The 25982-nt window shown below is 46.6% G+C and overlaps 1 protein-coding gene across 1 annotated transcript in view; it reads right to left on the bottom strand.

The window, feature by feature from the left end:
* The window catches only part of LOC140428131 (SPRY domain-containing protein 7), a 40623-nt gene extending 23424 nt beyond the window's left edge, over window positions 1–17199 (bottom strand). The window contains exon 1 of the mRNA XM_072514224.1: window positions 17022–17199. Coding sequence (XP_072370325.1) covers window positions 17022–17127 — 106 coding nt within the window. The 5' untranslated portion in view covers window positions 17128–17199. The remainder of the gene's footprint in view (window positions 1–17021) is intronic.
* Window positions 17200–25982: the final 8783 nt, after the last annotated feature.

Genomic DNA, 25982 nt, shown 5'->3' with positions numbered 1-25982 from the left:
AACAAAATTGAAATTGGTTGAAAGAAGAAAAAAGGAATGTAGGAGAAAAAAAATGGAGCAGGAAAGTTAACTATTTTAGCAGACAATTGGTTTGTTTTTAAAATGTCCAGAAACATGCATGTCTATGATTATGTGTCTAAATTACTTGATATAAGGTTTAATTGTGGATTTATGAGAACTCAATGACACCAGTTAAAAGTGGAATGTTTAAGCATACCCTTGAGGAATTTGGAACAAATGAGATTATTATTGTATTATCATAATTGCCCACAGATACAAAATAAAGATTTTGCAATGGGTTATGTGTTTGGGTGAGAAAGATTTTGAGATTTTGAATCGACAAAGAATAGATGATGACTATGAAATCAGTTGTTGGAAATTGGCTTAAATGGAACAAAAAAAAAGATAAATGAATCAAATAAATAATTTAAGTTTTATAATGGAGGATCTTGTTTATTATTTTAACCAAGAGATTGTGAGCTTGCAGTGCTCTGTCGCTTTAAGAATCTGTAGCCGCGAGAGATGGATGATTGTTTAAAATTTACAAGCAGTGAGAATCTGTGTGTTTTGTTTGTTTTATGTGGATGTTGGTACATTTGTGTTACCATTGTTTAGGGCTAAGTTTGTAAAAGTTCAAATCTCTGGGAAATAATAACAATAATAATCTTTATTGTTACAAGTAGGCTTACATTAACACTGCAATGAAGTTACTGTGAAAAGCCCTAAGTCGCCACATTCCAGCGTCTGTTCCGGTACACAGAGGAGAATTCAGAAATGTCCAAAGTACCTAACAGCACGTCTTTCGGGATTGTGGGAGGAAACCGGAGCACCCGGAGGAAACCCACGCAGACACGGGGAGAACGTGCAGACTCCGCACAGACAGTGACCCAAGCCGGGAATCGAACCTGGGAACCTGGAACTGTGAAGCAACGGTGCTACCCACTGTGCTACCGTGCTGCCCACCTTGTCAAATTAACCTTGTCTGGAGTTTTTAAATTTCAGACATTCTGGAAGTTTACAACAGAACCACAAGAATGCTTAAGTCATTCATTTTGGTCATTATTGCTTTAAAGCACTTGATATGTTTCACTGTTTATGTATGAATGGTCTTTATGTGTTGTCTGTTTTAAGTTTTAATGTTTTCTGTATGATATTATGGCTTTTGAGATCATAGTTGAAGTGATTTAAGTCAACAGCTATCAAAGGGAAGTTTAATTAACAAAACTATTTTCCAATGTTACCATCCAGGAGTCATTTTTTTCTGGCCAGAAGCATGATTCCAGGATATTTTTGCTAAGCAAGGCAGCACAGTGAGTCCTGCTGCCTCATAACGCCAGGGACCTGAGTTCAATTCCGGCTTTGGGTGACTGTCTGTGTGGAGTTTGTACTTTCTCCCCGTGTCTGCGTGGGTTTCCTCCGGGTGCTCCGGTTTCCTCCCACAGTCCAAAGATGTACAGATTAGGTGGATTGGCCGTGCTAAAATTGGACCTAGTGTTCAACAATGTTCAGGTTAGGTGGGGTAGGGGGATAGGGCGGCAGAGTGGGCTTAGGTAGGGTGCCCTTTCAGATGGTCGGTGCAGACTCAATGGGCCAAATGGCCTCCTTCTGCACTGCAGCAATTCTATGGTTCTATGCGGGAATTTTAATGCTAATGATAATTCACACATATAAGAATTAGATTATAATTCAATAGGATTGATTGGAATTGGTGTACATTTGGAATGATTATGCCCAATCTTGTGTTGGATTGGTCTTGGGTTAAAACTTCTTGTCAGGTTCAAAGAGCTATTTCTGACACAACTGCGATTGAAAAAAAAAGGATAAAATGGATTTACTCCACACCTTGTCAAATCAGCAGGGAATTAACCCTTGCCTGTCAACAGCTGAAGATGTATTCAGATTTTTACAGGAATTGGGAATTGCAAAATGTAAGTTTGAACTGTCAGATATGTTTGGATTAATTAATCCATTTTGCTCCAAGCAGAATGGGTCTTTGTGCTTCGTTTCACAGGTAACTGCAAGTGGAACAAAATTTCCAGTAGCTTCAAGAATTTGAGAATCTATTTGTGGATAGACTTTCAATATTGCAGCAATAGTCGGCCCGAGTTAAAATCTGGGGGGGGTTAGCATCTAGTATGGAGTGACAAAAGACAGAAGGGATGAAGGAGTGCGAGATTGCATTCACCAGTCTTAAACAATTCCTAGCAATAACACCGGCATAAGGATGCCAGATTTGACTTGCCCCCTTCCACATATTCGGCCATAATAATGAGAATTACTACATTGCTGCAATGACCCAACAATATGGAGATTATAAGCAATCTATAGCCTTTTACTCTAACAAGCAATCAGTAGTTGCTGCTGGGTATAGAAAATCCGAATAGAATGCTCCCTAGTGCAGATTCTGAACATGAGAAGATTGAAAACGATCTCAGGCACTAGAAGGGCTTAAGAAGAGAGTCTATTACTTAAGTGGGTGGATTCAGTAGTTAAGGACGAGGGAAACAATCCAGTTGGATATATGAACATTGAGGAAAGGAACATGCATGTAATGTGCAGATGGGAGTTGAGGCAGTTACTAATAGGGTAAGACAAGAGCTAATAGAGGAGGCATTGTGATCTTGTTTAAGACAAGTTACAACGGAGTGAATGGAAACCCAAGAACAGGGTGGGTGATAGTGGAACAAGGCAGGACGAATGAGTGGAACATATTTGATGAGCATCGTGTACGACGATGATGAAAAAAAGAACTGACATCTAAAGGGATTTTAAGACAATAAAAAACATACACACAGTTTAGGCAGTTCACATGGATACAAGACAAAGCCTCTTTTGAAGAAGAGACAAGATAAACATTAATGGAAATCTGAAAGCCATCAACATTGTTGTTTGAATTTGGGACAATCGCAATGTGGAAAAGCAATGTAATTTAGCAAGTTACCATAAAAAAAATGTAATTTATGTCAAAGAACAAGCAATCAAAATGTTCCTGCCTGGAACCAAATAAAAATGTTTGATTTAGTTTTAAAAATGTTATGAAGATATTTTATCAGACTGCAAAATATTCTCCAGGGCTCGGGATGTGATTAAGTAATTGAGGGTAAACAACAGAGACAGGTAATCAAAACAACAAATGGAAATTGGAATATTGGATACAATTCCAATACCAGTTTCAGTTATTTGGAGGTCTGCATGGCCCATAATTGTGCCTCACTTCATAAGTTAACTACTCAAGCCTGATTAATTGTCTACAGAGGTGGAACAACCTCCTTCCGTCTCTGGCCGGTAGGATCCAAGCAATTAAAATCAATGTACTTCCTACAATTTAATTTTTCTTTCAATGTCTCTCTATTTGTTGCCCAAATTCTTTTTTTTTTTTAAATGTATTTATTCAAAGTTTTTCAATAATTTTACAAAACACTCCAAAAAGGAAAATAATACAAAGGGCAACATGCCATCAAAACAAAACTTAATCCTCTAAACGATAAACAGTTTAAGAAATTAACACCCAACTCAGAACAGAATGGGGCATACGCCACTTACAAAAAAAGAAAGGAATTCGCCCCCGCCCCTCCCTTCCGGGTTGCTGCCGCTGTTGACCTCCACCTAACGTTCCGCGAGAAAGTCAAGGAACGGTTGCCACCGCCTGGAGAACCCCTGCAAAGACTCTCGCAAGGCAAACTTTATCTTCTCCAAGAAACCCCGCCATGTCATTGACCCAAGCCTCTACGCTTGGGGGCTTTGCGTCCCTCCACATTAACAAGAGCTTACCAAGGAGGCAAAGGGCAGAACTCCAGCCTCTTTCGGCTCCTGCACCCCAGGATCATCTGACACACCAAATATCGCTATCCCCCAACTCGGTTTTACCCGAGTATCTAAGACCTTGGACATAGCCTTTGCAAAGCCCTTCCGAAACTCCGGCAGCGCCGAGCACGCCCAGAACATATGGCCGTGGTTTGCTGGACTCCCTAACACCTCACACACCCGTCCGCTACCCCGAAAAACTTACACATCCTCGCCCCTGTCATATGCGCTCTGTGCACCACTTTAAACTGGATCAGGCCAAGACTGGCGCAAGATGAGGAGGAATTGACCCTGCCCAGGACGTCAGCCCACAGGCCCTCATCCAGTTCCTCGCCCAGCTCCTCCTCCCACTTGCCCTTCAGCTCCTCCACCGAGGCTTCCTCCGCCTCCTGCAGCTCCTGGTATATCGCCGAGACCTTACCCTCTCTGACCCACACGCCCGAGATCACCCTGTCCTGTATCCTCCGGGCAGGCAGCAGCGGGAATTCCCCTACCTGCTTCCTCACAAACGCCCGAACCTGCATATACCTGAAGGCACTTCCCGGGGGCAATCCAAATTTCTCCTCCAGCGCTCTCAGACTGGCAAAAGTCCAGTCGATGAATAAATCCCCCATCCTTCTAATTCCCGCCTGGTGCCAACTTAGGAACCCGCCATCTATCCTGCCCGGAGCAAGCTATGGTTGTTCCGTATTGGGGACCAGACTGAGGCCCCCACCTCCCCCCTGTGCTGTCTCCACTGCCCCCAAATCTTCAATGTCGCCGCCACCACCGGGATCGTGGTGTACCGCGTCGGCTGGAGCGGCAACGATGCCGTCACCAGTGCCCCCAGGCTAGTACCTACACAGGAGGCCGCCTCTAGTCTTTTCCACGCCGCCGCCTCTCCCTCCATTACCCATTTCCGAATCATTGACACATTTGCTGCCCAGGTTCGGCAGCGCCAACCCCCCCCCCCCCCCCCCCCCCCCGGACTGCGCTCCAAGAACAGTCTCTTAACCCTCAGGGTCTTATTTGCCCACACAAATCCCATACTGCTCTTGCTCACCCGCTTGAAAAAGGCCTTAGGGATGAGAATGGGCAGGCACTGAAACACGAACAAGAACCTAGGTAGGACCGTCATCTTAACGGAGTGCACCCTGCCCGCCAGGGAGAATGGCAGCAAGTCCCACCTCTGGAGGTCCTCCTCCATCTGGTCCACCAACCGCGCCAGATTGAGCTTATGCAAGACCCCCCCAACTCTTGGCCACCTGGATACCATAATACCGAAAACTCCTCTCCACCAACTTGAGCGGCAACTCCTCCAGCCTCTTTTCCTGGCCCCTCGCATGCACCACAAAGGGCTCGCTGTTCCCAACATTGAGCTTGTATCCCGAGAAATCTCCAAACTCCCTAAGGGTCTGCATGGCCTCCCCCATCCCCTCCGCGATATATAGAAGCAGGTCATCCGCGTATAGTGAGACAGTGTTCCTTCCCCCCCGGACCAACCCCTTCCAGTTTCTGGACTCCTTCAGCGCCATGGCCAGCGGCTCAATCGGCAGGACAATCAGCAGGGGGAACAGGGGGCACCCCTGCCTCGTTCCATGGTACAATCTGAAGTACTCTGACCTCCGCCGGTTCGTCGATACACTCGCCACCGGGGCCTGGTCCAACAATTTAACCCACCCTATGAACACCTCCTCGAACCCAAACCTGCCCAGCACCTCCCACAGGTACTCCCACTCCACCCGGTCAAAGGCCTTCTCCGCGTCCATTGCCGCCATCACTTCCGCCTGCCCCTCACTCCAAGGGCATCATAATCACATTCAGGAGCCTCCGCACATTTGCATTCAGCTGCCTGCCCTTCACAAACCCCGACTGATCCTCATGTATCACTCCCGGGACACAATACTCAATCCTAGTGGCCAGGACCTTCGCCAACAACTTGGCATCCACATTGAGGAGCGAAATCGGCCTATACGAGCCACACTGCAGCGGGTCCTTACCCCGCTTGAGGATAAGCGAGATCAGAGCCCTCGACATTGTCGGGGGAAGAATCCCTTTTTCCTTCGCCTCTTTGAAGGTTCTCACCAGCAACGGGCCCAGCAGTTCCACGAACTTCCTGTAGAACTCAACCGGGAACCCATCCGGTCCCGGGGCCTTGCCCGCCTGCATGCTCCCCAACCCCTTAACCGGCTCCCCCATCCCGATCGGGGCCCCCAAACCTTCTCTCTGCCCCTCCTCCACCCTTGGAAACCCCAATTGGTCCAGGAACTGCCGCATCCCCTCCCCCCCCTCCCTCCGGGGGTTCTGACTTGCACAAGTTCCCATAGAAGTCCCTAAAGACCTCATTTATTTTGGCTGGGCTCCGCACCGTGTTCCCCCCCCTGTCCCTGATTCCCCCAATTTCCCTAGCTTCCTCCTTCCTTCGTAGTTGATGCGCCAGCATCCGACTCGCCTTCTCCCCATACTCGTACGCTGCACCCTGTACCTTCCTCCACTGGGCATCAGCTTTCCCCGTAGTCAGCTAGACAAACTCCGTCTGGAGGCACCGGCGCTCCTTCAGCAGCCCCTCTTCAGGGGATTCCGCGTATCTCCTATCCACCCTCAGTATCTCCCCCACCAATCTCTCCCTCTCCATCCTTTCCCTCTTTTCCCTGTGAGCCCTGATAAAAAATTAGCTCCCCCCTGACCACTGCCTTCAGCGCCTCCCAGACCACACTCACCAATACCTCCCCATTAACATTGGCGTCCATATACCTTTGAATGCACCCCCAGACTCGCCCACAGACCTCCTCATCCGCCAACAATCCCACGTCCATGCGCCACAGCGGGCGCTGGCCCCTCTCATCCCCCAACTCCAGCTCCACTCAGTGCGGGGCGTGATCCAAAATCGCAAAGGCCTATTACTCCGGCCCCTCCACTCTCGGGAGCAGCGCCCTGCTCACCATGAAAAAGCCTATCCGTGAGTAGGCCTTGTGCATGTGGGAGAAGAAGAACTCCCTCGCCCTTGGCCTAGATTCCCTGCCTCCAGATCCGGCTTAACATGCGCTTCATGAACCCTGCATCGTCCCAACTTGGGGCATATACATTCACCAACACCACCTGGGCCCCCTGCAGCCTACCACTCACCATCACATATCGGCCCCCTTTATCCGCCAGGATACCCGCCGCCTCAAAAGTCACCCGCTTGGTCACCAAGATTGCGACCCCCCTGTTCTTCGCATCCAGCCCAGAGTGAAAGATCTGCCCCACCCATCCCTTCTTCAGCCTGGTCTGATCCGCCACCTTCAGGTGTGTCTCCTGTAACATGGCTACGTCTGCCTTTAGTCCCTTTAAGTGCGCAAACACCCGGGCCCTCGTGACCGGCCCATTCAAGCCTCTCAAGTTCCACGTGATCAGCCGGATCAGGGGACTACCAGTGCCCCCCTTTGCAGACTAGCCATCTCCTTTTTTAGGCCAGCCTCGTGCCCACGCCTCCCGCACTCTCCAGCCCCCCAGGCGGAGGCTTCCCGCCCCGACTCTCCCTCTTACCTCCAGCTCCCCCTCAGTCAGTACAGCAGCAATCCAGTTCCCCCCCCAACCCCCCCTCACCCGGCCAAGTAATTGCTTAACCCCCCCCTGCTCCCCCCATTGCACTCCCGTAAGTCAGCCGACTCCTGCTGACCCCAGACGCTCCCGCCTCTGCCGGCGATCCCCCAGTTGGATTCCCCCTCAAAGTCCCCCACCCTCCTCCCATCAAAGTGGGGTGGCCCAAGTCCCCTCCTCCACCCCCCCTACAAACCAGTGTGGGCTCCAGTCCGGTATCGCCACCTGCATCAGGCTCCCCGCCCCCTTTCCACGGGAAAAAGCCCGCGTTCCCTGCCTGGGCCGACCCCAACCCATGTGGCGCAGCTCCTTTCTCCTGCAGCCTTGCCCCGATCCCCCAAGGCCAGGGCCTCTGGCCCCCACTCCCCCCATCAAACGAGGGGAACAACCCCTCCCAAACCAGTACACATACCGAGAAAACACAAAAATCACCCCCTTCCACTCTCAAACATCCCCCGGAACATCCTACGAACCACTAATTTGAGCCCATTTCTCATTTTTGATGAAGCTCCACGCCTCGTCCGGTGTATCAAAGTAGTGGTGTCGGTCCTGATACGTGACCCACAGCCGCGCTGGCTGCAACAGCCTGAACTTCACCCCCTTTAGGTGGATAATCGCCTTGGCCCGGTTAAATCCTGCCCTCTTCTTGGCCAGCTCTGCACTCAAGTCCTGGTAAATGCGGATTTTACATTCTCCCACCTGCTGCTCCGCTCCTTCTTCGCCCACCTCAAGATACATTCCCTGTCGGTGAAACGGTGAAACCTCACCACCACAGCCCTCGGTGGCTCATTTGCCCTCGGCCTCCTCGCCAGGACTCTATGCACCCCATCCAGCTCCAGGGGCCTCGAGAAAGCTCCCGCGCCCATCAGCGTGCCCAGCATCGTAGCCACGTACGCCCCACATCCGACCCCTCCACGCCTTCAGGGAGACCCAGAATCCGCAGATTCTTCCTCCTCGACCTGTTCTCCAGATCCTCGAATTTCTCCTGCCATTTTTTATGCGGCGCCTCGTGCACCTTCACTTTCACCGCCTGCCCAGGATCTCGTCCTCGTTATCAGAGGCCTCCTGCTGCACATCCTTAATCGCCGTGCCCTACATCCTCTGGGTCTCCACCAGCCTCTCGATCGACACCTTCATAGGGGCCAACATCTCCGCCTTCAATTCCGCAAAGCAGCTTTTCAAAAACTCCTGCTGCTCCCGCGACCACTGAGCCCATGCTGCTTGGTCTCCGCCTGCCGCCATCTTGCTTTTTCGCGCCCGTTCTCCTCTCTTCTATAATGCCACTTTTTTGACCGCTCCGCTCCTGGTCCACTCCACACAGTGCTGGGGGAACCTCATTGCTGCCTTCCCACACCGGGAATCGTCGTCTAAGTGCCGCTGGGGCTCCTTAAAAGGGCCCAAAAGTCCATTCAAGGCAGGAGCTGCCGAACGTGCGACCTACCCAGGCATAGCCGCAACCGGAAGTCCAAATCCTTTTTTATTAAGGGTAACAAATTGATTTCTGCTTTTATTTTGGCAGGTAAGAATCCCAGAATCTGCAGTGTTCTGCTCCAAAGAGATAGGCAGGCAGGAGGTTTGGCTTTCCAAATTTATTATTGGGCTGCTAACATCCAAAAAATTTGCAGTGGATTAGTGACTTTGATTCTATCTGGGGCCGAATGGAGGCTCTCTCATGCACTACTTCTACTCTTCATGCCAGAATTACTTCATGACTGGCCTTATCTCCTGCTAGATTTTCGCAAACCCTGTGGTGGTCTCCTCCCTTAGGAGGTCTTCTTCAGTCCCTATTTGTAATAACCACCTCTGTTTACCTTCTGGTTTGGACCCTTCATTTAAATCTTGGAAGGCAATGGGACTTGAGCATTTTGGGGACCTACCTGTAGGAGGGAGGTTTGCCAGCTTTAGGGAGCTGGCTGACAAATTTCAGTTGCCCAATTCTAGCCTCTTTCATTATTTTCAGATTTGTGACTTTTCTAATGTGGTTTTTCCTTCCTTTCCTTTCAGCCCACCTTCCTCCTTGCTGAACAAGGTTTAATCCTTGGCTCAACCTGGCAAGGGGTCTATTTCAGACCTATATTGATACATTCTCTCGTCAGATCCTGCCCCATTAGATGGGGTGGGGGCACATTCTCTCGTCAGATCCTGCCCCATTAGATGGGGTGGGGGCGAGATAGGAGGGGTAGCTGGGTCCTGTGCTTACTGATGAGGCTTGGGGGGAGGATCTCTACAGGGTCAACTCCACATCCTCTTGTGCCCAGTGGTTGATTCAGTTCAAGGTGTTACACAGGACACACTTGACCAAGGCAAGGATGAATGAGTTTTCCTCAAACGTGGAGGACAGCTGTGATCATTGTTCACTTTCCCCAGCAAACCATACAGAAATGTTTTGGTCCTGCCCCAAACTTGCCAGCTTCTAGGTTTCCTTTTTCAACACTATATCGGAGATTCTTTGGGTGGTTCTAAATCATGTCTATTAGTAGCCATGTTTGGGGTTGGAAATTCAATGGCATTTTACACTGAGGTAGGGGCAGACATTGTCACTTTTGTCTCACTGATAGCCCCGAGACAAATATTGCTTAGCTGGAGGTCTCCCACCCGCCAGTGCTTCTGCCTGTTTGGGCGATTTAATGTCATTCCTGCAATTAGAGAAAATTAAATATACCATTAGGGGGTCGGTGGGGTAGTTCTACCCGAGAAGGCAGCCTTTTATTAGCTGTTAGGGGGTTTAGTTATGGTGTTTAAGGGTGCAATCTAATGGAAAAGTTTCTACGTGTCATTTGTGGCAAGTTTCCCACAACTATCTAACCACTCTTAAGTCATTTTTTGGGACCCTGGGGAGTTTCTCCCGGTCATGCTCACACTGGAGAGCTGAATTCATTGGCCTGACCAGCTCCTCAGAGATCCGGCCACCATCTTGATATGGTGCCCAATCTATGAGACGGCTGTGGGTCCCCCGCCCATGGGCAATGTCACCCCTTCCACACACATGGACATTACCCCACCCTATAGATTTGCTGAGGGCCCCCTGTCATGTGAGAGTGCCTTTAAGAATTGGATGCTGAAGAAATGTACCTTTAACAGATGAAGCTGATCATATTACTGAAGTGATGTCACGGGGCGGGGGGGGGGGGGGGGGGCTGAGCTCACTTCTGCTTTCAGTTTGAGAAAGCAGCTTGTGTGTGTCTATGTGTTTCCAGAGAGCTGCAGGAAGAAAAGCAAGGTGCTGGAGCTGAAGACAACCAAGCTGATATATCTCTGCCATCCAACAGAAAATATATATTAACTGTGACCTGATGTGTTACTGTTTTGAAGGTTTGAAGCCTTTTGGATGTTTGAAGGAACATTTTGAGGGATTATTTAGTGTTGAATTTTTCAGGGTTATCTTTGAAGTAAGGGGTGTTAAGGGATCCAATGTTTATTTAAAAGGTTAAGTTGAGTTCATAGAATAAACATTGTTTTGTGTTAAAAACCACGTGTCCATAATTGTAATCCCACACCTGGAGAACAAGCCGTGTGCTTCAAAAGCAACAATCCATTAAAGGGGGAGGTTGGTTCAACTCCATGATACATTTTGGGGTTCTGAAAACACCTCCCCCATAACCCCCCCCCCTTTCAGGCCTTCCTACGTCCCCTTTCGGTCACCCTCTTCCAGGACCCACACTCTTCCAGAGGCTCCTTCATGCCCACCCTGCACCTCTCCCCCTCCCCCTCCATCCTCCTTGTTTGGCATGGCTCCCCCAGGCCACCTTGGCGGGCAGCCTGGCACTGCCATCCTGGCAGTGTTCCTGCCGGCTTTGAGTGTCACCCAGGTGCCTTGGAGGTACCAGGGTAGCGGTGCCAGTGCCAGGGAGCGCATATTCCAGGGTAGATTGCCAGGTGCCAACCTGCTCTGTCCCTGACCACTCAGGGGCCTCTGATATCTGGGAGACCTGCCCGGTCCACATTTGTGTTGACCAGTACTGAACCACACCCAGCTGGGGACTGCCTGGGGAGGCCGATAGATGCCGGAAGCCCGGTAGATCCTGGGTGAGCACTCCTAATTGGGTTTAAAATCGACTTAGGCACACAAGGCTTAGTCACGCCCATTGTGACACATTGCGAGATCTGAATAGATCTTGCGAGGCGTACTGGCTGCCGGAAAGCCCGCAGGAGGTTCTCCCGGCAACTACTGGCTACGTCTCACTCCCGTTCAGGCGCAATGCGGCCGGTAGATCGCGGCCTAAGTTTTAGTTTGTGTTTTTATTTTGTTAGCAATTTTTGACTTTGTCATCTTGCATCTTCACAGGTTGATTATTTGTTATTTCAATAAATATACTTTTTTTTAAAATACCGTTGGAAGAAAAATTGGGTCTCACCATTGGGAACACTAAAAAAGGTATAGTGAAGTTACATACAGCTCAGCGGCACAAGACAAAGCATTATAGCAATGTATTTCTATTTTCTTGGAACTTGCATTAATAGTTGGCCTACCACCATGTAATTCACTGAGCGAGATCTTTCATCTTGCTTAATAACACATTTTCAGTGGCGGTAACCAAAGCAATCCCATCAGGCAATGGTAAACATTTCACAGTCATGTGTCACCTTTCAACAATGTTATCGTCGAGTGCTTTGTCTGGTTATCACCACATGACTGAAAGGTGGATGACAACTGCTCCTCATTGTTCTCTGGGAATTACAAGGCTATTTCCATGATAACTCTTGCTTATCCATTTTGTGCACAATAATTGGTCTCTGGAAACAATGTAACTGAAAAATCTCATGCCACAAATCAAAGGACACTTAATTGTAAAGATGGTGATGTCGCAAACCAGTTGCAATTAAATCTTTTTAGGTTACAAAAATAAAATGATTTTGCAAATACATTGACCAAAATATAAATGGGAATGGATTATTATATAAAATTACTAATCTATATGAAGGAAACATACACTACAATATTTTGTTCTGTTTTTGTCTCCGAGTCATACCGTAGGAATTAACAAACTGGACCAAGCAAAAAGCTACCTGCCAGTATGATTCAACACATTCCAGAAATGGCAATTATTTATTTTTAAAAGGAGTATTAAGGTATGCAAGTTATTATAATACTTGTGTTCCCACATTCCCCAAAGGATTTGAGGCATAGATTATGCCTGGTATGAAGGCTTGAAAAATTGGGACCTATTTCGTATAAAAATGCTGAAGTGTTGAAAACGTTGAAAGTATGGGATCAGGTGGAGAGAAGCAGACTTCTTCCGGTAGTTATGCAAGAATGAGGAAATTGAAACAACATTAAATGCGAGATGTAGAACATAGGGCAGGAGAAACCTCTTCCCACACAGACGTGGGGTTAGCGACGGAGGTAAAAACTATATCAATATTCAAGTTTAGATTGGATAGAAAGATGAAGGAAAAGAGTTCAAAAGAATAACAGGATAGGTAAATGTGATTTGAGTATTTGTTCATGTCGGCAAAAATGACCCACAAGGACCGGCTGGGCCAAATGTAAATGTCCAATAACTTCTATGTACTTTTTACTGAATGTCACTGTCAGAGAATGATTTTGTGACTGGAATGCCCAATAACAAGATTCTTCAGATTATGCAATAATGATTATTTACTCCCTGATGCCACAATTTCTCATCAACATCGGAATGTAGAAGGGGGACTGGCGCTGCCAAACTTTAGTAATTACTACTGGGCGGCCAACATAGCTATGATAAGGAAGTGGATGGTGGGTGCGGGGTCGGTTTGGGGGCGGATGGAGGCCGCTTCGTGCAGGGGCACCAGTTTGGCAGACCTGGTTACAGCGCCCCTGCCACTCCCGCCGACACGGTACTCCACCAGCCCTATAGTGGTGGCGACCTAGCAGATCTGGGGCCAATGGAGAAGGCACGTGAGGGAAGTGAGAGCATCAGTTTGGTCCCCAATTTGCGATAATCACCGGTTTGCCATGGGGAATATGGATGGTGGGTTCCGAGCATGGCGGAGGGCTGGGATTGAGAGGATGGGGGGGGGGTCTGTTCTTGGAAGGGAGCTTCCCGAGCATATGGGCGCTAGAGGAGAAATTTGGGTTGGCGAGAGGGAATGATTTCAGGTACTTGCAGGTGCAGGACGTTCTACGCAGACAGATTCCATCCTTCCCACACCTGCCACTTAGGGGGATCCAGGACAGGGTAGTGTCCAGTGGATGGGTGGGGGTGGGGAGGGTCTCAGATATATATAAAGAACTTATGGGGGCGGAGGAGACGCAGACCAAGGAGCTGAAGCTTAAGTGGGAAGAGGAGCTCGGAGGTGAGATAGAAGAGAGCGTGTGGGTGGAGGCGTTGAGCAGGGTAAACGCGACCGCAACATGCGCTAGGCTCAGCCTGATTCAATTTAAGGTCGTCCACCGGGCCCACATGACAGTGGCCCGGATGAGTAAATTCTTTGGATTAGAGGACAAGTGTGCCAGATGTTCGGGAGGACCAGCGAACCATGTCCACATGTTCTGGGCATGTCCAAAACTCAGGGGGTACTGGCAGGGATTCGCGGACGTTATGTCCCGGGTACTGAAAACAAGGGTGGTGATGAGTCCAGAAGTGGCAATTTTTGGGGTTTCGGAGGACCCGAGAGGAGAGGCTGACGTTTTGGCCTTTGCTTCCCTGGTAGCCCGGAGACGAATTCTGCTGGCATAGAGGGCCTCAAAGCCCCCGAAGTCGGTGGCCTGGCTATCGGATATGGCAAGCTCTCTCGGTCTGGAGAAAATTAAGTTCGCTCTGAGAGGGTCACTGTCAAGGTTCGCCCGGAGGTGGCAACCATTTATAGACTTCTTTGCTATCACAATGCTTACTGGCGCTTGATGACAGTGGCCATTTTCACCATCTGATTGTTGTGAAAATGTCCAATTTTATGATTTATATATTGTAGGAATATAACTTAGTTTTTGGTAAATAACATTTGTAAATGTAAGGTAATTAAAACGAACTCAGAAGTTGCTGAAGGAACAGACATGCTGTCTTGGCTTTCACCTTGCAATCATCACGACAGATCGGGAATTCAAAAGGAATACATTCCATGACCATTTTATGCCAGTTTTGAATTGAAGGATACTTAGTCACTGATGCAGGAGCAGAGGATATTTTTACGAGCTGCAAAAGTTAGGATGTTATATCCAGTTGTTTTCATCAATGTCACCCCATTTATTTTGTTTCCATCCAAAAGGTCTCTTCTACTTTCACTTCTCTTGGGAACAAACCAAGGTGTGCCACTGTTCTATTGATTCACTTACTTTTTTCTGTGTTTCTTCTATTCTCCGAGGTGAGAGCTTTTTGAGGTACAGCTACTAGCATTACACACAAATTTGCTTTAAGCACCTCATTTTTGTGGATATACCGGCTCAAGCATGGACTTCACTACCTTCTTGTTCAATGAGAAAACACACAGATAAACCCATCATAACATGGTACCTCCGGTACAACCTATCCCCATGGCAACTGTGCGATGTCCCAAATAGAGATTCAAACAAATCAACTTTACCTTTCCAAACCTGTCTGATCTGACAAGTATATGGATAATTTAAGACCTTCTCTTGTTTACCTGATATTTTCCAACCTTTCTTTGATCTGGGGAATTATATGAATAATCTACATCGCTAACAAAGACAGGGCAATTCTCCTCAGACTTACTATCGTTAGTTCCCCGGTTATCTGCCATTTTATTTTACTTTATTTTTTTCTTTAAATTTAAAGTACTCAACACTGAGGACCCGGGGTCGATCCCAGCCCCGGGTCACTGTCCGTGTGGAGTTTGCACATTCTCCCCATGTCTGCGTGGGTCTCAACCCCACAACCCAAAAGATGTGCAGGGTAGATGGATTGGACTCGTTAAATTGCCCCTTAACTGAAAAAATAATTGGGTACGCTATATTTATTTATTTTTTTTAATTTAGGAGTACCCAATTCATTTTTTTCCAGTTAAAATTCAACAAGGGCAGTGACCCAGGACCGGGATCGAATCCGGGTCCTCAGCACCGTAGGCAGCAGTGCTAACCACTGCACCACCATGCCGCTCTTATTTATTTGTTGTTCTATCATGTTTATTTGCCCACACACAATCAACCATTTGCTGACTGATCCGGTCTATAAATAGAGGCACTAGTTCTTAAGAACTGTTGCCCTGAATTTATTCTGTCTTTCCCCGTTCTTGCATCTGCAGAAACATTTGATCTATAAAAAATTATTAAACTAATAAAACTATCAGAAAAGGATATTTCGGCTTAAGAAATAAGAGTTTACAAAATAGTGTTAAGTTAATAATTCCTGGACAGTATAACCCTTTGTACAGTGAAGCCTTGTGGCATCATTCGCTCAGTCAATATCTGGGGCTTAGAATTTAATTTTCAAAAATTATTGGTCTTCCTCAAAATAGTAATATGATGCCACATTGTTCACTGACACTGCCTTGTAGAAGAATACTTAATGAAATTGCTTGATACCGGGCACCACGATGGTGCAGTGGTTAGCACTGCTGCCTCATGACACCGAGGTCCCAGGTTCGATCCCGGCTCTAAGTCCGAGTGGATTTTGCACATTATCCCCATGTTTGCGTGGGTTTCGCCCCCACATCCCAAAGATGCGCAGGGTAGGTGGATTGGCCACTCTAAATTGCCCCTTAATTGGAAAAATGAATTGGGCACTCTAAATTATTTTTAAAAAAGAAATTGCTCGATACCGATGTCCATCCACACCATCTTGTATCACAATAGCTATTGATGCCACACCTATTGACACACAGATCCACAATGCCCATCAGTACCATACAATCTGATACCACAAGGCCCATCAACACCAATTGTACCAGTGCTTAAATACACTGCCTGATGCCAGTGTTCATCAACACTGCCAGTTTCCACACTACACATCACCGACTAATGCCAAATGTTTAATAGCACCATCTGATGCTACAATGTCCATCATCATCTGATGTTACAATGATTACCAACATTGTCCAATGGCACAATGACTATTCCGACACCAGAACATGCATTGCATCCTGGGCAATGGAGGTTTTGAGATTAGTGTTAATAATAATAATAATCTTTATTAATGTCACAAGTAGGCTTACATTAACACTGCAATTAAAATCCCCTAGTCACCACACTACGGTGCCTGTTCGGGTACACTGAGGGAGAATTCAGAATGTCCAATTCACCTAACAGCACTTCTTTCAGGACTTTGTGGGAGGAAACTGGAGCACCCAGAGGAAACCCACGCCGACACAGGAAGTTACAGACTCCGCACAGACAGGGCTTTTGGGTCAATGATCAGAATTGGGGATTACAATTCGTGTTGGTGCTAGAGTTAGGAACAGCAGGAGATCCCCATTAACAACATTATTAATGATTAGTGGTATCCAGCAAATAGACTAATAGCAGTGAAGCCAACTCACAATCCAAGGGCTTCCATCATGCATCTGCATCAGAGTAGTGGGCTCCTAACCTATACGAAGAGGGGCAGTTGTGTTCAATTTTAGATGCATCATATAAATCACGGGTCCCAATCTTAAAGCAAAATAAGAGGCTGTCACCTATTAAAGTGACGCTGAAGAACTAAATGAGATCCACAAGAGGCTGATTTACTGCCTTCGATTAAAAGCAGCAAAAATTGATAAACATGAGCCACATGGAGACTCACCCATGTGCTGCGTGTCTAACTGGACAGCGGGCATTTCCTTGAGCTGAATGTGTCCGGAGCCTCCATCGCTGCACCACCTCAAACAACACAACACCGACGACGCCATCTTCCCGGCACTCAACCAACCGACGTCACACGGCTTCCGAATGCAGGCATGACGTCTCGCGCTTCCCGCCCGACGTACTGACGTCATCCTCCAGTGATCTAGCACGCCCTGTGGGCGGCCGCTCAATTTCCCCGCCCTCCCGATGATGTCAGGCCCTCTATCCTGTGGTGCCGCACGCGCGCTCTGATTGCACGTGCGCGACTCCCCCGGGGATCGGCGATAGTTTTGACTGGTGGGAAGTGATTCCAAGGGGATTACAGCGAATGAATTTCGGGACACCCATGAATGGCTCTGGATAAAAACCTGTGGACTTCCTACTTGACAACAGTGTATCAGCATGGTCACAGCTGGGTCTGCAGTAGTTCAAGAAGGCCCACCACCATCTGAACAAGGGCAAGGAGGATTGGGCAATATATGTCAACCTTAGCAGAAACAGCAAGGTTTTGCAAACAGGAATGGAGATTAATGACAATTCAGTATGCGTTTTGGTAATTTTAGTTGAGGGAGAAATGCTGGCCAGGAGAACTCAGCTGTTTTTCATTGAATGGTGGTATGGGGCCTTTCAAGTTCAGCTGCACGGGCACATGGCTTCCTTATGTCTCATCCAAAAGACAAGACCTCCAGCAATGTTGTGCTACCTCTCCAATGCACTGAAGTTTCAGCCTACATGATATCCTCAAATCCTGGAGTGGGTTTCTCTATGTGACCCGCTTTCATAAAAGCAAACTGATCTAATCCAAATTAGCAGTGTGTTTGACTTTCACGAGATAAAACCAACTTGTCATATTAGCCCTTCTCCTGGAGCCCTGACAGCCAGAAGTTTGAAATTGCCTGCTTGAAGATATACTAATTTTAGTATTTTAAATAAACAACTTTGTTTTTTTTAATTGATTTTTTTATTACTTCCTCGCACTTCTTGTCAGCCGACCAGAATGGAGAACTTTCATTCGGGGAGGTGGCGAACACTTTGAGAAACATTGAGAATGCACAGTGATGAAATTGTGTCGTCGTTGAGAATGCACACACTTCCCAACAACTCATCAACCCTCCAAACTCCACCTGCCCTGAAACTGGTAGAGTCTGCAGATCACACATTGCCATCAACAAGCCCATTGAACCAGTCTGGAAATAAGTTATCCTTGACTCTCAAGGACTGCCCAAAATGAGAAGGGAGAATAATTCATAGAATCATAGAATTTACAGTGCAGAAAGAGCTAATTCGGCCCATCGAGTCTGCACCGGCCCTTTGATACAGCACCCCACTTAAGCCAGGCTTCCACCATCACCCAGTAACCCAACCTAACCTTTTGGACACTAATGAGCAATTTTAGTGTGGTCAATCCACCTAACCTGCACATCCTTGGACTGTTGGAGGAAACCCACGCAGACGCGGGGAGAAAGTGCAAACTCTACACAGACAGTCACCCAAGGCTGGAATTGAGCTTGGGACCCTGGAGCTGTGAGGCAGCAGTGCTAGCCACTGTGCCACCGTGCCACTCATTTGAATAAAATACCTCAGCTGTAATTTTAACAGACCATAAACAATTTTAAATGAACAAGTAAATGCTTCTGTTGTATTTTTGGGTTTAACGCATGTTTGCATACACTTGAAGGTCACTGACCATATCTGTAATGGACGTTGCAACTCCTATGATCTGGAATGTGGCTTTGCCTAATATCCAAGTAAGCAATAATGATGCTGAATGATTGATCAGCAAACCCACCCCACTGTCTGTGGCTTGCTATAATGTGCCATTGTTTGATTCGTCATCCTTTTTGTAAATTAATTTAAAATATACTTCATCTAACTCAGGCGAAAAACCAACAGACAATTTATTTAACAATAAAAAGAAGCAATAAACATTACAAGCAACATGTTTATAGTAATTAATAAGGGGATATTACAATAATGAAGATCCTTCTGTTGAGTTCTTCAACATAACCATATCCATGAAAATAGTGCTCACTTCATATATGTGTAACTTTCCTCCCATTGTCTTCCTGTATTTTGTTAATTCTGATCCAACAGCTCCTCCATGCAACATCACTTTCATCACATCCCCAATAATTTACCTTTCATCCATATGTAACTGTAAAAAATAGTAGGGACAAGTCAAGGAACATTAAAAGGACTAGCCTTAAGGTTTTGTACCTGAATGCTTGGAGCATTTGAAATAAAATGGGTTGCTAATATAACCCCGCTATTCATAAAGGGAGGTAGAGAGAAAACAGGGAACTATAGACCAGTGAGCCTAAAGTCCGTAGTAGGGAAGTTGCAAGAGTCCATTATCAAGAATTTCATAAGCACAGCATTTGGAAAGCAATGGTATAATCAGACAAAGTCAGCATGGATTTACGAAAGGGAAATCATGCTTGACAAATCTACTGGAATTCTTTGAAGATGTAACAAGAAGAGTTGATCAGGGAGATGTGATTTATTTGAACTTTCAGAAGGCTTTCAACAAGGTCTCAGAGCAGATTACTATGTAAAGTTAAAGTGCATGGGATTGCAGATAATGTCTTGAGATGGATAGAAAGATGGTTAGCAGACAGGAAGCAAAAATATGAAATAAATGGGCTTTTTTCCGATTGGCAGGCAGTGACTAGTGGAGTACCGCAGGGATCTGTGCTAGGACCCCAACTGTTCACATTATATATTAATAATTTGGACAAGGGAACTAAATGTAGTATCTCAAATTTGCAAATGATACAAAGCTGGGTGGGAGGGTGGACTGAGGAGGATGCAGAGATGCTTCAGTGGGATTTGGACAGGCTGAGTGGGCATATATATGGCAGATGCAGTATAATATGGATAAATGTGAGATAATCCACTTCGGTAGCAAAAATAGGAAAGCAGATTATTATTTGAATGAGTGTAAATTGAGAGGTAGATACTCAGTGAGACGTTGGTGTCTCCGTGCATCAGTTGCTGTGTTGCTAACTTTTGGTTGGTTCAATTGGCTCTGTTTTATAACCTTTGCTCTAGAGTCGCCAGGTATCTTTATGATACCGCCACGAGGTTCAAGTTCAAGTAATGATCAATAACTCAACACACCAATTAGTAAGATTCAAATCAAAGCACATTTATTATACACAGTAAATCACTACTCATGCATAACTCTACTTTCTAGGCTATTTCTATAGCGTACAGGCCTATACTTAGCTTCGGACTGGCCCACCGGGTCAGGGGAACAAATGGCCTTTCGTTCAGGTCCTGAGTCTGCAGGATTCAAAAGCTGGTATGGACTGGTAGCTAGGAGCGCCTATCTCGCAGCGAGCGTTGACTTGAGACTTACTTGCTTGATGAGGCAGCTTGGGCAGTTCACTCTCAAGGGTTGATTCGCTGCTGAGTGATCCTGCCAAGAAGGACGATTTGAACTTGGGGGCTTTACTTTATAGTCCCCAGGGGCTTCCCGCCCTTCGGGGCGGACCCCGTACCTGGTTCCAAGTGATTGGACTGCTTTCCGAACACTTGGATTGATTTCTCCAATGCTGGAGCGGTTCCCTAATCACTGGGCGGTCCCTAAGTGTCCCTTGGCCTCCCTTTGTCTTGGCTGGCGCAAAGGAGTCTGGCTTGGCTTTGTTTATCTTAACCTGTTGCCATTGTGCTTGGGAATCACACATTACTACGTAGATGGCTGCTACATTACTATGCAGATTGCTGCTGGTTTTGGTGCTGTCTGGTTGTTTTGCAAGTTCCAATATACATGATTTCTGTATTTGCTAGTCTTTGCCTGTGTTGGCTGAATTTCCCTTCAGCCTTTGCGGTTCTCCATTTTAAGTCGGGAAGTGGCTAACTCAGGTGGCTACAGCTGAAAATAAGCGTGCAGGTACAACAGGTAGTAAAGATGGTAATTTTATGTTGGCCTTCATCGCGAGAGGATTTGAGTATAGGAATAGGAATGTTTTACTGCAATTGTATAGGGCATTGGTGAGGCCACATCTGGAATATTGTGTGCAATTTTGATGTCCTTATCTGAGGAAGGATGTTCTTGCTATGGAGGGAGTGCAGCCAAGATTTACCAGGCTGATTCCTGGGATGGTGGGACTGTCATATGAGGAGAGACTACGTCGGTTAGGATTATATTCATTGGAGTTTAGAAGAGTGAGAGGGGAACTCATTGAAACGTATAAAATTCTAACAGGATTAGACAGGGTAGATTCAGAAAGAATGTTCCTGATGGTGGGGGAGTCCAGAACGAGGGGTCAGAGTTTGTTCTGTAACTATTCTGTGATTTTCTCCAATAATACTGACACCAGTCACCAGAAATTATTCAAGGGCCAGCGATACGTCATGGAACCTGCCCCTGGGATTTTTCTTTTTGTATGTTGTGTTATAAAGCAAAATTCAATACAAAGGAGATATTTGGGCAAATCAGTAAAAGGTCAATCAAAGAGGTATGTTTTAAAGGGCATCTTCAAGATGGTAAGAGAGTGGGGGAGGTTTGGAGGTGGAATTCCAGGCAACTAAAAGTCTTGGCTACAAATGGTGGAACATTTAAAATTGGGAATAGGCAAGAGGTTAGAATTTGAGGAACACAGATTTCTCAGAAAGTTTTGACAGCATCCCCCCCCCCCCCACTTTCCCCACATTTGGCTAGCCAGAACAAAAGCACAAAAATACAAGGATTCTCACATATTGTGAGAAAGGCCTATTAAGGTTCAGTACAAGGTTTAAATTAAGGGGCCTCCATGTAATTTAACTCGAGTAACAATGAAGCTGTTTTCCATAGTGCTGAGGAATATTATTGCATCCCTTACTTTCTCCCCAGTAAAGATTAGCCAATTCAGTACCAATTGTGGATTAAATCTGGGACCTTCTTTGTCTCAACCAACATCACTAAAATCAATGATTTGCTTCATTATTTTTTTTATACATTCATGGAATGTGGCTGATGGAAAACATTGAGTTATTTCAAATCGCAGTAGGTAAACTTGAAATAATTGCCCTCTACTGTAGATTTTGCAATTTGGTATAATGTGAGGAAAGGTCTGAAATCAAGAGAACAATGTCCCAGACGTTCTGTGATGATTTTAAGTAAAATAAGTATTTATTAGTCAATAAAATAAACAACAATAAAGTAACTAGAAGTGCAGTTAACTAAGACAAAGACTATACACAGTAACACTAATTGTACACAGTTACGAACAATCTTTCCTTTCCTCCCTTCAGAGCTAACTCTCCCCAAGGGTTACAAATCACCTTATAGATTTTCAAAACTGTAAGAATCCAGTGATAGACCACACCAGGCAGTTATGTATCTTTGAAATGAATGAAATGAAAATCGCTTATTGTCACAAGTAGGCTTCAAATGAAGTTACTGTGAAAAGCCCCTTTGGAGTTGCCTTTGAGGTAGAACAAACAGCTTGCTTTTCAAGACAGGCTGTCTTCACAGTCACAGCTTGCTGGGTGTTAAGCAGCTACATCTTGATGCGACCATCAATTCACTCGAAGGCACGTGGAGAAGTAAACCGTGGTTTTAATCAGCTTAGAACTGAGCCTGCCTGTGAGGCGGCCCCGCAGGCCAGCAGCTCTTATACTTCCTGTAAAGGGGGTGGAGCCATGGGCGGAGCCCGTACATGCCCCAACATATCCCCTGTGGGTGAAGCCACACAATGGCCCATAGGTAGAGCCCACAGGGTTAATAACATAACACAGTGCACTGGTGAATTATCAGTAATTATACATTCACCACACACCTGCTGTTGACTGAGGTCTAATAAACATCTTCTCTGCTCAGGTTTAATCGTCTCCGTGGAAGCACGTCCCCTTTAAGGGGTGTGCCCTCACAGTCCATGTGACTGGCTCGGGGCCTACTGTGTGGAAGCGCATGAACCCGATCCATGAGGAAAATGCTATGCGGCCTGGGGAGTGGGGTTCTGATCATAGTGAAGACGGGAGCCAGAGTGTTAACAACCATATTAGAGACTGCTTGGACATAAGTTACGCTTATTAGTTGCCAATAAACACTTCTTCATTAATACCGTCTACCTGGTAATGCCACATAGGCAACGAGTATAAACTGGATCAATTGCAGTAATTGAATTTGAGGGGGGATGGGAAAGACTCCAACATGAACACAGAGTTGGGAAGCGCCGAAGATACAAGAGAACAGTGAATGAAAATTGCCTATGATGGGGAGGTTAGACCTATTGATCAGGGGACTGAAGACTGGAGCCAGTATATTGAGAAACTCCTTTATTTCTTCATAGCAAATGAAATAATGGGGGGGGGGGGGGGGGTTAAAGAGAAAATTATCCTATTAACAGTGTGTGGATCAACGACCTTATTAAAAATTTGATGTCCTCGGAGGCTCCTGACACAAAATCATTTGACCAGTTGGTGAAGCTGGTCAGGGAACATTTCAAACCCAGACCCTTGATCATACTAGAGCAAAACAAGTTCAATTCAGCTATCAGAGACTCAGGAGAAAATATATCTGCCTTCATTGCCGGACTCAGGCAAATGGCCGAGCATTGTGAGTTTGGTGCAGCACTGAGTGACATACTGCAAGATAGTTTAGTAAGCAGTATTAACGGGACCTCTGGTGGCGGCATGTCGGAGGAAGTCGCATGTTGGGTGGCTCCTGCTTGATGCTTTATTTTTTTAGAGTTTAATGCCCGGTCCCAGGGGCAATTCTTTGACAAATAAGTGCAGGAAGACATAAGGAAGGAGGGGGATGTCTAAAAGCCAAAAGAAAGCCGCTGTAAAGAAGGGGGCAAGTGAAGGTTCGCCGTCGAGCGAAAGGGTCAGCTCGGCAACCAGAAATATGGTGGAGGTTGGGTCACTGGGTGGGGTCGCACTGCTTACGGCAGAAAAGATGACCGAGGTGATGACTTTGGAATTCGAGAAACAGTTTGCAAAGCACATGGAGATGATGAGGAAGGAGATGATGGCGGCACTGAAGGTGCTGGTGGAGGAGGCGATTGCCCTTATGAAGGCGATGGTGCCGAGGACATCGGCCGAGGTGTGCGAGCAGGGTGAGAAATTGAAGAGAGTGGAGGAGCCCTTGTTGCAACACAGCGATCAGTTCACTTTGATGGGTGAGGAGCTGCAGAGGGCGGTCGAGGCCAACAAAGGTCTGTGAGCCAGGTTGGAGGACATGGAAAACAAATCTAGACAGCAGAATTTGAGGATCATCGGCCTGCCCGAAGGGCTGGAGGGCCCAAGGTCAACTGAGTACTTTGCCAAGATGTTGGCAGAGCTGTCGGGGGAGGGGGAAGAACCCACCCAGTATGAACTGGATTGGGCTCATCAATCGCTGAGGACCAAATCAAAGGCGAATGAGCCGCCAACAGCAGTGATTATTTGTTTCCATGGGTATCATATGAAGGAGACAAGGTACGAGATACGAGGCACTTGCTCCCAGTGTGGATGGCGAACAGGGCTGCAGGAAGGATGAGTCAGCTGACCAAGGCATCATGGTTCAGCAGGCCATTCAAGGGGAGGGAGTAAATAGGTAAGTTGTAGTTGTAGGGGATTCTATTATCAGGGGGTAGATAGTATCCTTTGTGAGCAGGATAAAGAGTCCCGCATGGTATGTTGCCTGCCCGGTGCTAGGGTGCGGGACATCTCTGGCCGGCTTGAAAGGATACTGGAGAGGGAGGGGGAGGATCCAGTTATTGTGGTCCATGTCGGTACCAACAACATAGGCAAGTCTAGGAAAGAGGACCTGTTTAGAGATTATAAAGAGCTAGGATTCAAATTAAAAAACAGGTCCTCAAGGGTCATAATCTCCGGATTACTGCCCAAGCCACGTGCAAATTGGCATAGGGAGGCAAGAATAAGGGAAGTTAACACGTTGCTGAAAGAGTGGTGTGGGCAAGAGGGGTGCCTTTTCATGGGACACTGGCATCAGTTTTGGGACAGGGGGGACCTATACTGTTGGGATGGTCTCCACCTGAACCGAGCTGGGACCAGTGTTCTGGCGAAAAGAGTAAATAGGGTGGTCAATAGGACTTTAAACGAGAGATTGCGGGGGGGAAGGGAAAGTCAGGGAACCAAGAGGTGAAGTAATCAGTGGGAAGCGTAGCTGCTTAGGAATACAAAAAAGCACAAAAAGACAGAACTCAGGAGGGGTTACGATAGTCCCCATCTCACAAAATATGACACAATGTATGGAAAGGCTCAGTAAACCAAGGTCCACCACACTAAGAAAACAAAAAGGGATGGTCAATAGAGAATTAAAGGTGCTATATTTAAATGCACGCAGTGTACGGAACAAGGTAGATGAGCTTGTGGCCCAGATTGTGACTGGCAGGTATGATGTGGTAGGCATCACAGAGACGTGGTTGCAGGGGGTTCAGGACTGGCATTTAAACATCCAGATATTCACAACCTATCGAAAAGACAGAGAGGTGGGCAGAGGGGGCGGGGTTGCCTTGTTAAATAGGAATGAAATTAAATCAATAGCACTAAACGACATAGGGTCAGATGATGTGGAGTCTGTGTGGGTAGAGTTGAGGAACCACAAAGGCAAAAAAAACATAATGGGAGTTATGTACAGGCATCCTAACAGTGGTCAGGACCAGGGGCACAATTGCACCACGAAATAGAAAGGGCATGTCAGAAAGGCAAGGTCACAGTGATCATGGGGGACTTCAATATGCAGGTGGACTGGGTAAATAATGTTGCCAGTGGACCCAAAGAAAGGGAATTCATTGAATGTTTACAGGAGGGCTTTTTGGAACAGCTTGTGATGGAGCCCACGAGGGAACAGGCCATCCTGGACTTAGTGTTATGTAATGAGCCAGACTTGATAAAAGATCTTAAAGTAAGGGAACACTTAGGAGACAGTGATCATAATATGGTAGAATTCAGTCTGCAATTTGAAAGAAAGAAGGTAGAATCAGAT

This window comes from Scyliorhinus torazame, chromosome 8, assembly GCF_047496885.1.
Source record: "Scyliorhinus torazame isolate Kashiwa2021f chromosome 8, sScyTor2.1, whole genome shotgun sequence".
NCBI lineage: Eukaryota > Metazoa > Chordata > Chondrichthyes > Carcharhiniformes > Scyliorhinidae > Scyliorhinus > Scyliorhinus torazame.
This window is presented reverse-complemented; position numbering and strand designations above follow the sequence as displayed.